This window comes from Phodopus roborovskii, unplaced genomic scaffold (genome assembly GCF_943737965.1).
Source record: "Phodopus roborovskii unplaced genomic scaffold, PHOROB, whole genome shotgun sequence".
NCBI lineage: Eukaryota > Metazoa > Chordata > Mammalia > Rodentia > Cricetidae > Phodopus > Phodopus roborovskii.
The window spans coordinates 86,245-99,631 of record NW_026126627.1 but is presented as its reverse complement, the minus strand read 5'-3'; the positions used below and the strand labels follow the sequence as shown (position 1 = coordinate 99,631).

Below are 13,387 nucleotides of genomic sequence, written 5' to 3'. Positions count from 1 at the left end.
TATACAAACATATACAAAAGAATTGCCTAGTATGGTGGCAAGCAGCACTCAGCCAAGGGGAAGGGAGGGCCCCAGACCTTCATGAGACCCCCATGATAGAAATAAACAGAACACCACAAATCCTTTCTATTACCAAAAACATAATCTAAGCTTGGGCTTAAACAGTGTTTACTGTGGCCTGTAACTACATGAGACTTTCACCAAGTGCCTCCATCACAAATTACCTTTTTAGTAGGCTTCTTATATTCTTGTAGCTCTTCAGCACTCATGTCTTCCCAAATTTGATAAATAGGATCGATAAACTTCTTAGACCTGCCAACAGGGATAGCAATCCAACGTAAAAACATAGCCCCAAATCCCAATCAATATCTCAGCTCTCTTCTAAAAGATCCATATCCCAAAGCAGGAAGTGACACTACAGGTGACAAGGGGGCTGTGAGCCCTGAAACCCCAGTCACATAGGGGAGCAATTTACCTCCCTGTCTCAGATTTCAAGGCCCACTTGTTTCTGGTCCATTGGTGACTGACAGTTTATAATTAATATAAGCCTCAGTGTGCTTATTTGGAACTGAAAGGCTGTGGGACTAGACTGGACAGAAACTCTGTCTACAATCCCAGCCTTGGGAAGAACAAGTGTGTCTCAGAGACAACTAAGAGGACCTACCTCTTAAGCACACAAGGGTCAAAGGGAAAAAACGTGTCCAGTGGGTTGGTGCAGGTCTGCACAGAGTCTCCACCAGCTGTACTTCTAATAACAGGAAGCATCTGACGATTGTTCCTCTCCATGATGGTGTAGCAGAACACAAGTTGGTACTTACTGTGGGACACACAACAAAGCAGATGAAGCAAAACCACACGGGTCACCCCTGTGGGTCCCGAGTACAGATTACAGATGTGATACAGACACTGTGGAGTGTAATGAGGGTGACAAGAAACAGGAACACTTAGGGTCAGCACTCTGAGCTTGGTATTTGTATATCTGCTGAGGAGGAAGGAAACAGTATTGAATCAGGTGGAGATTAATGGGTACTATGAAAATCTAGCATGATTGCAAGGTTACTCAGTACAATAGGAAAATGTCTGTTTTCTGATTTCAAAAAGATTCACTGTCTACTGGAGATCAAAAGTAGATCCAGTGGACATATTCTGAATTGTACTGAAGGACTTGACTAGAGCTGACTGGTTTTGTGAGACAGGGTCTCATCCTGTAGCCCTGGCAATCTTCCTACCTCAGCCTCACAAGTATTAGGATTATAGGCATGAACCACACACCAGCTGTGTTCCTTTTTCCCCATTCATACCTTTTATGTCTTCAGACAGGTTTTCACCATGGAGCAGACTGACCTTAAACGCTTGATTCTCTGGCCTTAGCGTCCCAAGTGCTAAGATGACAGGAATGAGCAGTTTTCTTTTTGTTTATTTTTTGCACAGTCCAGAGCCTAAGTACTCAAGTACATCTACTGCTAAGCCACACTACAGCCTGTAAGCTCATTTCCAGCCAACTGTGACTTCTCAGAGAAGGCATTATAGAAAGTGATTACTTTTTAAATTTGGGCTGGTGAGTATAACAAGGTGTAAAGTATGAGAGCCTAAGCCATACCCAGAACCTATATTTTAAAAAACAAATGTAGGTAATGGCTCAGCAGTTCAGCACTATCTTTTCTTCCAAAAGACACAGATTTGATTCCCTGAATCCATATGGTGGCTCATGAATGCTTGAGATCGGACACTCTCTACTGGCCCCTGTAGACACCAAGCACGAAGGTGCTACACAGACATATACACGCAGGCAAAACACTCATACACATAAAAATGAAAATAATCTTTTTTTTTTTTTTTTAAAGCTAGGTATAGCTAGGCATGGTGGCACACATCCTTAACTCCTCCTCCAGAGGCAGGAGGATCTTTATAACTTTGAGGCCAGCCAGATATACATGGTGAGTTCCACGACAGCCAGGGCTATACAGTGAGACAAAAAATACGCAAAAATAAACAACAACAAAAAGCCAGGTGCAGTGCTGGCACACGCCTTTAATCCCAGCACTCGGAAAGCAGAGGCAGGTGGAGATCTCTGTGAGTTCAAGGCCAGCTTGGTCTACAGAGACAAGGACAGATAAGGCTAGTCAAAAACCCTGTCTTGAAAAACAAAACAAAACAAAAAAATCAAAAATGAAACTACCCCCAAAACAACCAGGTGCAGTGCGTACCTTTAAATCTCAGCCCCAGGTAAAAGGAACTGTGTTCACTGACAGGAGTGCCGTTCTCAAGCAAAAATTCACTTAAAGATTTTCATGAAATTCAAGTGAGCATCAATGAAAATCAAACATGGTAGCACAATACAAGCCAAAGATAGACTGATTCCATATTTACATGTTGAACAGTAATGGTAGGAAAGAATTAAGCCTTTGCTTTCCGTGATTAAACCATTATATTCTTATAAGGGGAGAAAATTTGTGCATATAGTAAAAACACTATGATTCATGCCATGCTGCGGTCCTAAATCTGAGCCAGTTGTAGTGCAGAGCTCTGTGTTCAGAACCTAACGGGTGATGACGTGCCATGCACTTTCAGGAACGCCTCAGATTCTGAATTCACTGTTATGCATTGAAACTTTTTACTGTGGCTAAGTACTTCTTGAGAGCCATGCTCAGTTATCCCAACCTTTAACTACTAAGCTCCCTCCAGTATGTTTTGTAATATGCATTTGCCTGGACTAATTATCTGTAACTTATTTATACTTCTCAGCTCACTAGCTTGCCTATTAAGTATTTGAGAGTGCCTAGGCCACTCTAGATAAAAGTAGGCTTGACTCCCAGTGTTGCTGAAGAATAAAAAAGCTAGATGCAGTATTCTTTCAAGGAATACCATTACTGGGTTCTTCATGTGTGTTGCTCTAAAAAATGTACTGGAATTTACTCAATGCCAGAGCATATGGCAGCCAGCACAACCGTTCCACCCCTTGGCTTTTAAAATGTTCATAAAAGAAATGCAAATGACTCACTTTGTGACAGCAGCAAAAAAATTAACCACTGATGGTAGGCAGATCTTCAGAGGGTTCAGCTGGCTCAGTACGACACGCTCAAAGTTTAGACTCTGAAGATACTGTAAACCTTTGAGAAAAAAAAGGGGGGGGGTGTGCTAAGATTATCTTTAAAAGCACAAATTATTACACATTTAAAAACCAAATTAGCAGGGTGGTAATAGTACACACCTTTAATCTCAGAACTCTGAAGGCAAAGACAGGTGGATCTCTATGAGTTCAAGGCTAGCTTGGCCTACAGAATGAGTTTCAAGGCAGCCTCCAAAGCTTTGAAAAATCAAAGAAAAAGAAAAAAAAAAAAAAAAAAGAAATTAAGGGCTCTGTGGTAGAGCATGTGCTTAGGATGGGCTTGAGTTCCAGCATACCCCCAAAATAAGGATATTATCAAGAAGTTGTTTGTAGAAATACAGGAATGACATTCAAGCCAACTGTTGTTATTCAGTACAGCTTTTCTGAAGAAACCACACTTCCTGGCAGGTGAAGGATTACATGTGTGGTTAGAATAGGTCTTGCACCCCCCACAGATTCATGTTTGAATGCTTGGCCCATAGGGAGTGGTAGTATTAGGAGATGTGGCCTTGCTGGATGAAGTATGTCACCCTGAGGGCAGGGTATGAGGTCTCATATGTTCAAGCTTTTGCCTTGTGTGGCAAAGAGCCTCCTGGTGCCTGAGGATCAAAATGTAGAACTTTCAGCCCCTTCATTAGCACCATGTCTGCCTGCATGCTGCTATGGTTACCGCCATGATGACAATGGACTAAACCTCTGAAACTGTAAGCCAGCCCCAATTAAATATTTTCCTTATAAAATTTTCTGTGGTCATGGTGTCTCTTCATAGTAATAGAACACTGACTAAGTAAGACATATGACAAGCTGGACTCAGTATCTGACAGCTCAGGGCAGACCGAATGCAACAAAGGACAGAGACCATGGAAGCTGAACCCCAAAAGGCAACCAGAGACTCAGTCATAATTGCATAGCCAAAGCACCATTCTCAGGTGCTTGTTGTTTGTATTTCCTTCCTCTCCCCATCAGTCATCATAATATACACCGCTTTTAAAGCTAATGAATTCCCTCTTACAATGGAATCCTAGTCCAGGCTGGGGTACAAGGGTTATGAATTGAAGCTAACCTAGGATCCATTGTGGAATAACCTCAAAATTTTTTTTTAAACAAAATACAGACATATTTATTATTTTGCAGCCAAAAGACCAATTTATGTTTGTTTTCTTAGGAAGTTTTGCTATGTGTTTTCATTTAAAAATTACATAGGGGTTGGAGATGGCCCAGTGATTAAGAGCACTTATAGCTCTTGCAGAGGACATGAACTAAATTTCAAGCACCCATACTGTGACTCACAACTGTCTGTGGCTCCAGTTCCAGGGGATCTGATGACCTCTTCTGAACCCCATGGCACCAGGCACACACATGGTGCACAGACATACATGCAGGCAAAACTCCCATACATGTTCTATAAAATTATTTAATCTAATATATAATAATAATATATCAGACATATTAAAATTATTTAATCTAATATATAATAATAATATATCAGATATATTACATTATTATTTATTTATGATCACATAAACAAAGCTAGGTATGGCATTCCCCTTGAGAGAACCACTGGACTAGGAGGAAAGTCCTTCCGTGGCAAAACAAGGCCACAAGGGCAGAGAAGTGAAGGAGAAAGAACTCAAATAAAAGAATCAGAGATAGCCTTTGCTCGGAGTCCTTTGCAGTGATTTCTCTAATAGCTAACTAGCTAAACAATAAACAGCAGTGGGGAAAAACAGAAATTGCTCATTTCTGAAGTAAACCCAGAGTCTGACCTCTGTCTTCTGTTGCCCTCCTTTGTAGGTCCACGACGCCACAACTGCACTTGTGGTAGCAAACCCACATCAAGCCTCTTCACACATTTAAAAATAAGCATCAAACCAACCCAAGTACTGCCCCGACGGTTCAAGTACAGTAAGAAAACCCAGCCTGCACCCACATTACTGACCTTCCTTCAAGTTTCCACTCAAAAGCTGCTTGTGTCTAAAAACGAAAGTATAGAACACAGCTTGGCAGGCTGAATAAAATGGTCCATGGAGTGCAACATCACAAAAAGCCTTTGTTCCTGAATCCTGGTTATTAAGATACATGTGCAACCAGTTAACTAAAAGATCCAGGCATGACTTTACAGTGCTGCAGAAAGAAGAAAAGTTAGTGTTACTGTATTCATCAGAAAGCTAGAGACAGAAACACACACCTGTCTTTCACTAACCATTATACAAGGCTCAAATACGACCCATGGGCTAGGATGTAGCTCAGTGGTAAGCAATTGCTTAACATGCATGAGGTCCTGGGTTCCATTCCTAGCACCAAAAACCTTACCCATAGGCAGAAGAAAAAGGACAGATGGTAGGAAGTTGCCTTCCAACTTTTTCCCCCCCGAAACAGTGTTTCTCTGTAGCTGCAGCTATCCTGGAACTCAGTCTGCAGACCAGACTGGCCTTGAAATCACTGAGATCACCTGCCTTTGTCTCCCTGGTACTGGGACTAAAGAATGGCTTCCAATTCTGTGAGGCAGCACTTACTTCTGCAGAGCAGGATGTCCCAAGGAGCTAGGCCCAGAAACGCAGGCCTGTAATCCAACCCCACACTCACAAGACTGAAGGAGGGTTGGGAGCTGAGGTCAGCCTGGGTTCCAGAGCAAGACTTTACCTCAAAAAACAAATTGGAACAAAACAAAAGACAAAATACTTTCAGGGAGAGAGCTGAACTTCTCTAACTCAGCCAAGACTTCCTGGCTTAGCTCCCAGCCAGACAGCAATGTGGCTAAGAATCAGGCATCTTCCTATCTGGACTCAAAAACTGGAACCACAAGACTGAGTTGACTGGGGGGATGGCTTAGCAGCATCTCTGCCTGTATCTTGTAGAGCCCCTGAAGAAAACAGTCTCCTAAGTCTTAATGCTGGGGATGGGACCCAGGGCTTTTCAAGTTTTTTTTACCACTGAGCTCCATCCCACACTAATTACATTAAAAAGGGGTTTCTTCAGACCAAACAGACACAATTAATTTGGGAAGCAAATGAAAAACAACAAACCTACAAAAACTATCAAAACAATATAAAACATGGTGCTACCCATTGAACAGAGACAGGCTTTCAGGTTCAACACACAGATGCCTCATGGACCTATTATCCAAATGGAGACTTGTCCTTCTCAAACTACTTTTTAGAAATAATAACACCTTGGATTATACTGAACAGACTTTCCCCCTTGCTTTACAAAGATAGATCAAAAATATAAGACCTATTTCTTTGACTTGAGACAATACTATAATCTCCTTAAAGCAAAACATTAAAAAAAGCATTTGGAAAATTAGGTTACTTACATAAGAGGAATAAATTTAGCTCTTGCCAAAAAGCTCCCAATGTAATTCGCAGCAGCTTGCCTGATGATGGCGGGGTTATTTGGATCCTGTAACTTTTTCCAGAGATGTTCCAAAAATGCTTCTGCAAATCCCTGTAACAAGAGACTGCTGGCTTGATATTTCTTTTCTTTTCCTTTCCCTCCCTCTCTTCCTTCCTTCCTTCCTTCCTTCCTCTCATTTTTTCAAGCAGAGTTTCTCTGTAGTTTTGAAGCCTGTCCTGAACTAGCTCTTGTAGACCAGGCTGGTTCCGAACTCACAGAGATCTGCCTGCCTTTGCCTCCCAAGTGCTGGGATTAAAGGCATGCGCCTCTGGCGCCGCCACCACCCAGGTGGCTTGATATTTCTAATGCTGAAAATATTTTGGCTCTCAGCATCCTGAAGGCATTATCTAACAATGCAATTATACAGCTAAATAAAGAATAGAGAGGTCATAGTTCTTACTTAAAAGCAAAACCCTAGCAGATCCACCTCTCCTATCACCGCTCATCCCTTTGTGTTAGCCACTGATACCTAGAAACACTCTCTACCAATGAACCACACTGAGCTAGGACTCAGGTAGGCTATTTCCAGTCTCCTTGTCATCCACCACAATCACTCCAGGATCATCCCCAGCCCTGTAGCAGCCCATTCGTAGGAGCCTCTCCTCCCTCCATCTATTCCGCTGGGACTCTGCCACACCTTGGCATGCATGCAACTTTACTTCTCCCTATGGACCTTCTTTCTCAGCACACCACCCCCTTCTAACCCATCCCCATCCTTGTGTCAGCCCCCATACCTAGAAATACTTTCTATCCCAAAGGCCCCCAGAGACCATACCTGGCAGGATAGGTGAATCACACTGTACTCCATTAAGATCTTTCCATTCTCATCCTTAGCCCAGTGATAACCTGCTTGCAAGAGCCCCTCCACCCCCATCTCTGAAACTAGACCCAGGGTAATCCTAGGCCTTTCATCTCTGTCTCTCTTTAATTTTGTAGCTTAATGTAACCTACTGCTAGGATCCCCTGATCCTACCATTATTTCCAACTCCTTGTGGACTCCACCTCTAGGTGTGAACAGGATCACCTTAGGTCTTTCCTGAAGTCCGCCCCCCCCAGCCTTTTCTCCTAGCCTATCTCTATTCCTTCTCCTCTGCCCCCACCCACCTCCAGAAGCACTTACTACAAAACAACTCACAGCCATCACTACCCTAAGATCCAGAGAAGGCAATAGAAACTAAGGAATGGAACAACCACCCAACAAAGACTAGACTAGATATCAACACCAAGAATCTCCCCAATCAATCCCAAACCCCGGATGCCTAGACACCATGGCAAAACACAAATATTAACAGCCAAGACAATACGTCCGTCTCCTAGCCCTCCTAGGGTAGACCCTGAGAAATGCAACACAGCTGTGAGAACAAGATGAGAATTTGAAAATAGCAATTATGAATATGTTCAAGAACCTTAAAGACATGAATAAATCCCTTCATGAAGTCTGTGAAAACACAAACAGTAGAATGAAATAATGAAAACAGTTCAAGACATGAGGTAGAAGAGAAAAAACAAAACAAAACAAAAAGCCAGGTGGTGTAGTGCTAACCTTTAATTAAAGGAAAAAAAAAGTCTTGGGCTAAGTCTAACCAAGCAAGTGACAGATCTATCTATCTATCTATCTATCTATCTATCTATCTATCTATCTACCTACCTACCTATCTATCTATCAAACACACACACATACACACGCTTTACACACTGAAGAAAATACCAGAAGATGGAAAGATCTTCCAGGCTCATGGATTAGTATGATTACTATAGTGAAAATAGCCACCCTACAAAAAGCAATCTACAGATTCAACATAATCCCCATCAAAATCCCAACATAGTTTTTCACAGAACTCAGCTTCGTATGGAAATACACATACACAAAAGCAGGATTGTGAGGCATTTACACACTGTGTGAAGGTGTATTGCTGTGATTGGTGTAATAAAAAACTTAACGGCGATAGCAAGGCAGGAGGTATAAATGGGATTTAGGGGAGAGAAAGGAAGAGAAAGAATCTAGGCACACAAAGAAATATCAGGCCAGGAGACACAGAAGGAGCAGGAAGGGCAGTATGCAACAGAATGTAGATTAATAGAAATGGGTTAATTTAAGTTATAAAAGCTAGCTAAAAATAAGATTAAGCTAAGGCCAAGCTTTCATAATAAGTCGCCATGTCATTAATTTGGGAGCTGGTGCTATAGAAAAAGATTCATCATGCAGGATAGCTAAAATGATCCTGAATTATAAAAGACCTGCTGGAGGTATCACCATCCCCTATCTCAGATGGCTCTACAGAGATATAGTAATGAAAGCTGCATGATATCGGCACAAAAACAGAAATGTTTATCACTGGAATAGAACTGAATATAAGCTTACACACCTATGGACACTTCTTTTTTTGACAAAGAAGCCCAAAGCATTGGAAAAAAGATAGTATCTTCAACAAATTGTACCAAGTCAAATCAAACTGGATGGCTACATGTAGAAGAATGCAAACAGATCCATATTAATCACCCTGCACGAAACACAACTACAAATGAATGAAGGACCTTAACATAAGGACAAATACCTTGACTCTGATAAAAGAGAAAGTGGGGCATGGTCTTGAACTTATTGGCATTGGAGAAGACTTTCTGAACAGGACACTGACAGAAAAGGCACTAAGAACAATAATGGGACACCATGAAATCATAAAGTCTTTAATCTCAGCAACTCAAGAGGCAGAAGCAGGCAGATCTCTGAGTTCAAGGACAGCTGGACTACAGAGCAAGTTCCAGGACAGTCAGGGATACGCAGAGAAATTCTGCCTCGGAAAAACAAAAACAAACAAACAAAAAGCCACACAAATATCTCTGGGGTTTGTGGGCCAGAGATGGCCCAGTTGGTAGTTTGCTTCCCTTGCAAGAGCTGGATTTGACTTCCAGTACCACCATAAGGGAGGAAAAGAGCACCATCTAGTGACCAAAGGCAGGACAACATCTTGAGTGTATCTGTACAGTAGTTACTTAACACTATTCCAATTTTAAAACATGCATGGATACTCACAATTAAAAAAATAAATTTTTATCTGGGCATGGTGGTACATGTCTCTAATCCCAGCACTTAGGAGCTAATGGCACTCAGATCTCTGAGCTCCAGCTAGCCAGGATTAGATAAGACCCTATAACTCACTCACTCGCTTGCTCGCTCACTCACTCATCCACCCACTCACCCACCCACCCACTCCATCAGCATGACAATGCCATTTTACTTACCAACTTGAAGCTGCAAAGGAAAAACATGAAGAACTGTACATGACAGGAAGCATGTGTGGGCAACAGGAGTTTGTCAAAGATGGATATCAGATCACGGTATAATTCCTTTGTTTTATTGTTGTCAATCTTACCTACAGAGAAAATTCAAACTTTAATTTCATAAATACATTTTTTAGTTTTTTTTTTGTTTGTTTATTTGTTTTATTTTCAAGACAGGGGTTCTCTGTGTACTAGTGCTAGCTATCCTGATACTAGCTCTGTAGACCAGGCTGGCCTTCAACTCAGAGATCCTGCTGCCTCTGCCTCCTCGGTCATAAATATGTATTTTTAAAGGGACACTATATACCATTAAGAATCAGCATTTGGGTCAGGGCTGAACATTCATGAGACCCCACCTGGGGGTGCAGAAAGCAAACCCAAACAAAAGTAAAACCCCCAAATTATCCATTAAGCTATTGCCACAAGAGTATTTAAACGGCTGACTTTGCTTTCTGAATGTGTACACCTTCTGGGCAAGGGTCATAGGACTTAGGCTGGACTTTTAAAGCAGACAGGCACTGTTCCATTCTGAGTCATCGCAATGGCTCCAGACTGTTTTATTCGGTGTAATCCCATAGAGACAAGGCATCAAGCCTGTACATCCATCACACACTGCTGTGAAGTAACAAAAATGATCTTTCCTTTTTGAGGGAAAGAGACGGAGGTGTTCTTTGAAGTCAGGGTTTCAGTGAATAGCCCTGGCTGTCCTGGAACTCACTCTGTAGGTAACTGCAATTCATTAAGGAGTAAAGGCTGATCTTGAACTCATGTTCTTCCTGCCTCTACCTCCTAGGCTTTGTCTGGGATTATAGATGTGCACCACTGTGCCAGGCTTCCAAATCTATGCTGAATAAACTCATTGTTTTATGTATTTATTTTCAGACAAGAGCTTGTGTGTGTATCCCTGGCTAGCCTGAGACTAGCTCTATAGACCAGGCTGGTCTCAAACTCAGAGATCCACCCGCCTCTGCCTTCCAAGTGCTGGGATTAAAGGCATGTGCCACTATGCACAGCTAATAAACTCATTATTAAACCACAGCAAAGTGCATGGACATGCAGGCTCTAGGCTGTTTCTAGAGGACTGGTTTGCTCAGTGAAGTTAAAGTCCCAACAACGGGCATAAAGAAGGCATCTAGCCAAGGCCTCTCAAGGAACTATACAATACAGGTGATTAACACATCATTATTAAATTTCTTGAGCATCTCAAACACAAGTGATCTCTTCTAAAGTCGGCCAGTTTCCATCTATTACAACAGTGAAAACACCACAGTCTTTGACGTTAAATACTGGAATCTTAATCGCATTCCCCCATTTTCAAGCTGTGTGACACTGGCATGGAAGTTGATCTGTTTGACCCTTTCTCATTTCATTCTTAAGAAACCGGCCAACTGTATAGGTTCCTCTGGTTGTTACCATCTACATGGCAGACATCCTTAATGTAGGACAGAAGCAAGGACAGGAGGATGTCCAGACGTTCAGCGATGGGGTGAGCCATCTGGCTAGGCCGATCCAGGGCAGCTTTCTTTTCAGATTCAGTATCCTCATCTTCATCCTTTGAGGGTATGAAAACTGACATTATGAAAAAAATCACTGAGAGTCTTTAATGTTTGGGAAAATTGGCATAGGCTATTATTTCTTGTAAAACAGAAGAGTAAATGAAGACACTGTCCTAGACTCTCATTTAGAGATGTGGTTCAAAATCACTTCTCGAATTATAAACAATTACCAGTCTCTTTCCTTGTATTTTTTGGGGTTCTGGGAAATGGGGTGGGTGGCAGAGTGGGAGGACTGGCACTGGTCCCTCATGCACACTAAGCTGTATTCCCAGCCCTGACTCTCAGAATAGCCAAACACAACTGGCTATGCCAACAGCACATTCCCATCCCTGATCTTGGTGACTTCTGTAGCTGCACTGTTGGAGCTGAGTCACCAGCTGCTGCGCTGTCAACAACTCATAGCTTCTCCAGTCACAACCTCAGAACCAATGCCACGGAGTCAAAAAAAGGCATAGAGCCAGCAGGATTCTCAGTGAGTAAAGGTGTTTTCCACCAATCCTAGTGACCGGAGTCTCATCTCCAGAATCTACATGGTGAGTACAGATTCCAGAAAGCTGTCTAAGGCACAGCTACTTCCTGCCACATCCAAGAAAACAGGCACTCACTTAGCTTCACCCCAACTTTCTTGTTCTCTAATGCCTAGCTTCAAGAATACCTCAACTCAACTCAAACTCTGGGCAGTCGAGCTCCATATCACACATCCCTTCCAATTAGAGTGACTACTTTAAGGAATCTAACTGGCAAAACACTAAACTGGGACACACTCTGCTTGCTGTTTCCTCACAGATGCTTGTGATTTAAGGAAACAATGGGGAAAAAAAAAAGCATGAAAGTGAAACAATCTCCCCAAAAATCAATCTTTAAGCTTTGGACATAAACCATTTATAAGCAATAAATACCATGTCAGCACTGAGCAAGGTATCACAAACCTGTAAACCCACAACATACTTATTTAAGGAGGCAGTCTTAAGTTTGTTAAACTATTTCATTTATGTATTACCACAAGTATGCTAGGAGACACACATGTGCCCATACATGTGGAGGCCACAGGCTGCTTGGTTTGTTCTTTCTTAGAAATGCTGTCCACCTCCAAGAAAGGGTCTCTCACTAACAATTACCCTAGACTGTCCAAGGGTACTCCTGCCTGTGCCTCACTAGTGCTGGGATTCTGAACGCATATTACCACCCAACATTTTCCTCTGGGTTCTAGGAGTCAAACTTAGGTCCGTATATGTAAAGGAAAGCACTTTTCCAACACAGCTACTCTTCCAGTCCCTCCACTGTTCTAACAGAAAGCCTTGAAAAAGGCTTTAAGCCTATTAAAGGCTTTAAGCCATTATCTGTGTCTTTCCACACTGAAATGATGGACTTCAATGTATACTTCTGTTTAGGACAAGAATCAAAACACAAGATAAAAATCAACATCAGAACAACAAGGTGCTGACCATATTAAACAATCCTTCTGTGGTATCTGTCCCACAAGTCTGAGCTGCTGCCTCTTCAGCATCTTCAATATCCTGGCGGGATACACTCACCTATATCATAAAAACATAAATGAAAGCAGTTAAAAATGCAGCTTTTTGTAGTAAAAATTAATCTACTATATATACTATTGTTGTGAAATATTACTTTAACTAGGCAAAGATGTTTTACATTTATTTATGCTGTGGAATGAATATTACTTTAACTGCGTAAAAGTGTATTACATTTGTTTGTGCTGCATTTTTTAATTATGTAAAGGTATGTTGCATTCATTTCACTTTGATTGCCAAAGGCACCCAATTGTTCTAAGAAAAAGCCTAACAGTCAATAAGTAGGCAGGGAGAGAAAATAAATAGGAGGAGAAATATAGGCAAAAGGGAAGAGGGGAGGAGATAGGGAGAAAGAGAGGAACTCGATATGCCCAGGGCCAGAAGCCAGGCAGACAGCAGGAAAGTAAGATATATTGGAAGAAAGAAGAGGGAAGGGGAGCGGAAAGAGAGAGGAAATCGACAGGTAAAAAGCCCCAAGACAAAATGTAGATGAAGAGAAACAGATTAAAATAAGA

The 13,387-nt window shown here is 41.8% G+C and overlaps 1 protein-coding gene across 1 annotated transcript in view; it reads right to left on the bottom strand.

The window, feature by feature from the left end:
- Rrn3 (RRN3 homolog, RNA polymerase I transcription factor) overlaps nt 1-13,387 on the bottom strand; it is a 28,913-nt gene that overhangs the window by 3,492 nt on the left and 12,034 nt on the right. The window contains exons 10-17 of the mRNA XM_051206679.1: nt 12,786-12,875; nt 11,198-11,336; nt 9,746-9,876; nt 6,426-6,556; nt 5,049-5,233; nt 3,002-3,110; nt 665-817; nt 225-312 (exon numbers count right to left, since the gene is read on the bottom strand). Of these exons, the coding sequence (XP_051062636.1) occupies nt 225-312; nt 665-817; nt 3,002-3,110; nt 5,049-5,233; nt 6,426-6,556; nt 9,746-9,876; nt 11,198-11,336; nt 12,786-12,875 (1,026 nt within the window). The remainder of the gene's footprint in view (nt 1-224; nt 313-664; nt 818-3,001; nt 3,111-5,048; nt 5,234-6,425; nt 6,557-9,745; nt 9,877-11,197; nt 11,337-12,785; nt 12,876-13,387) is intronic.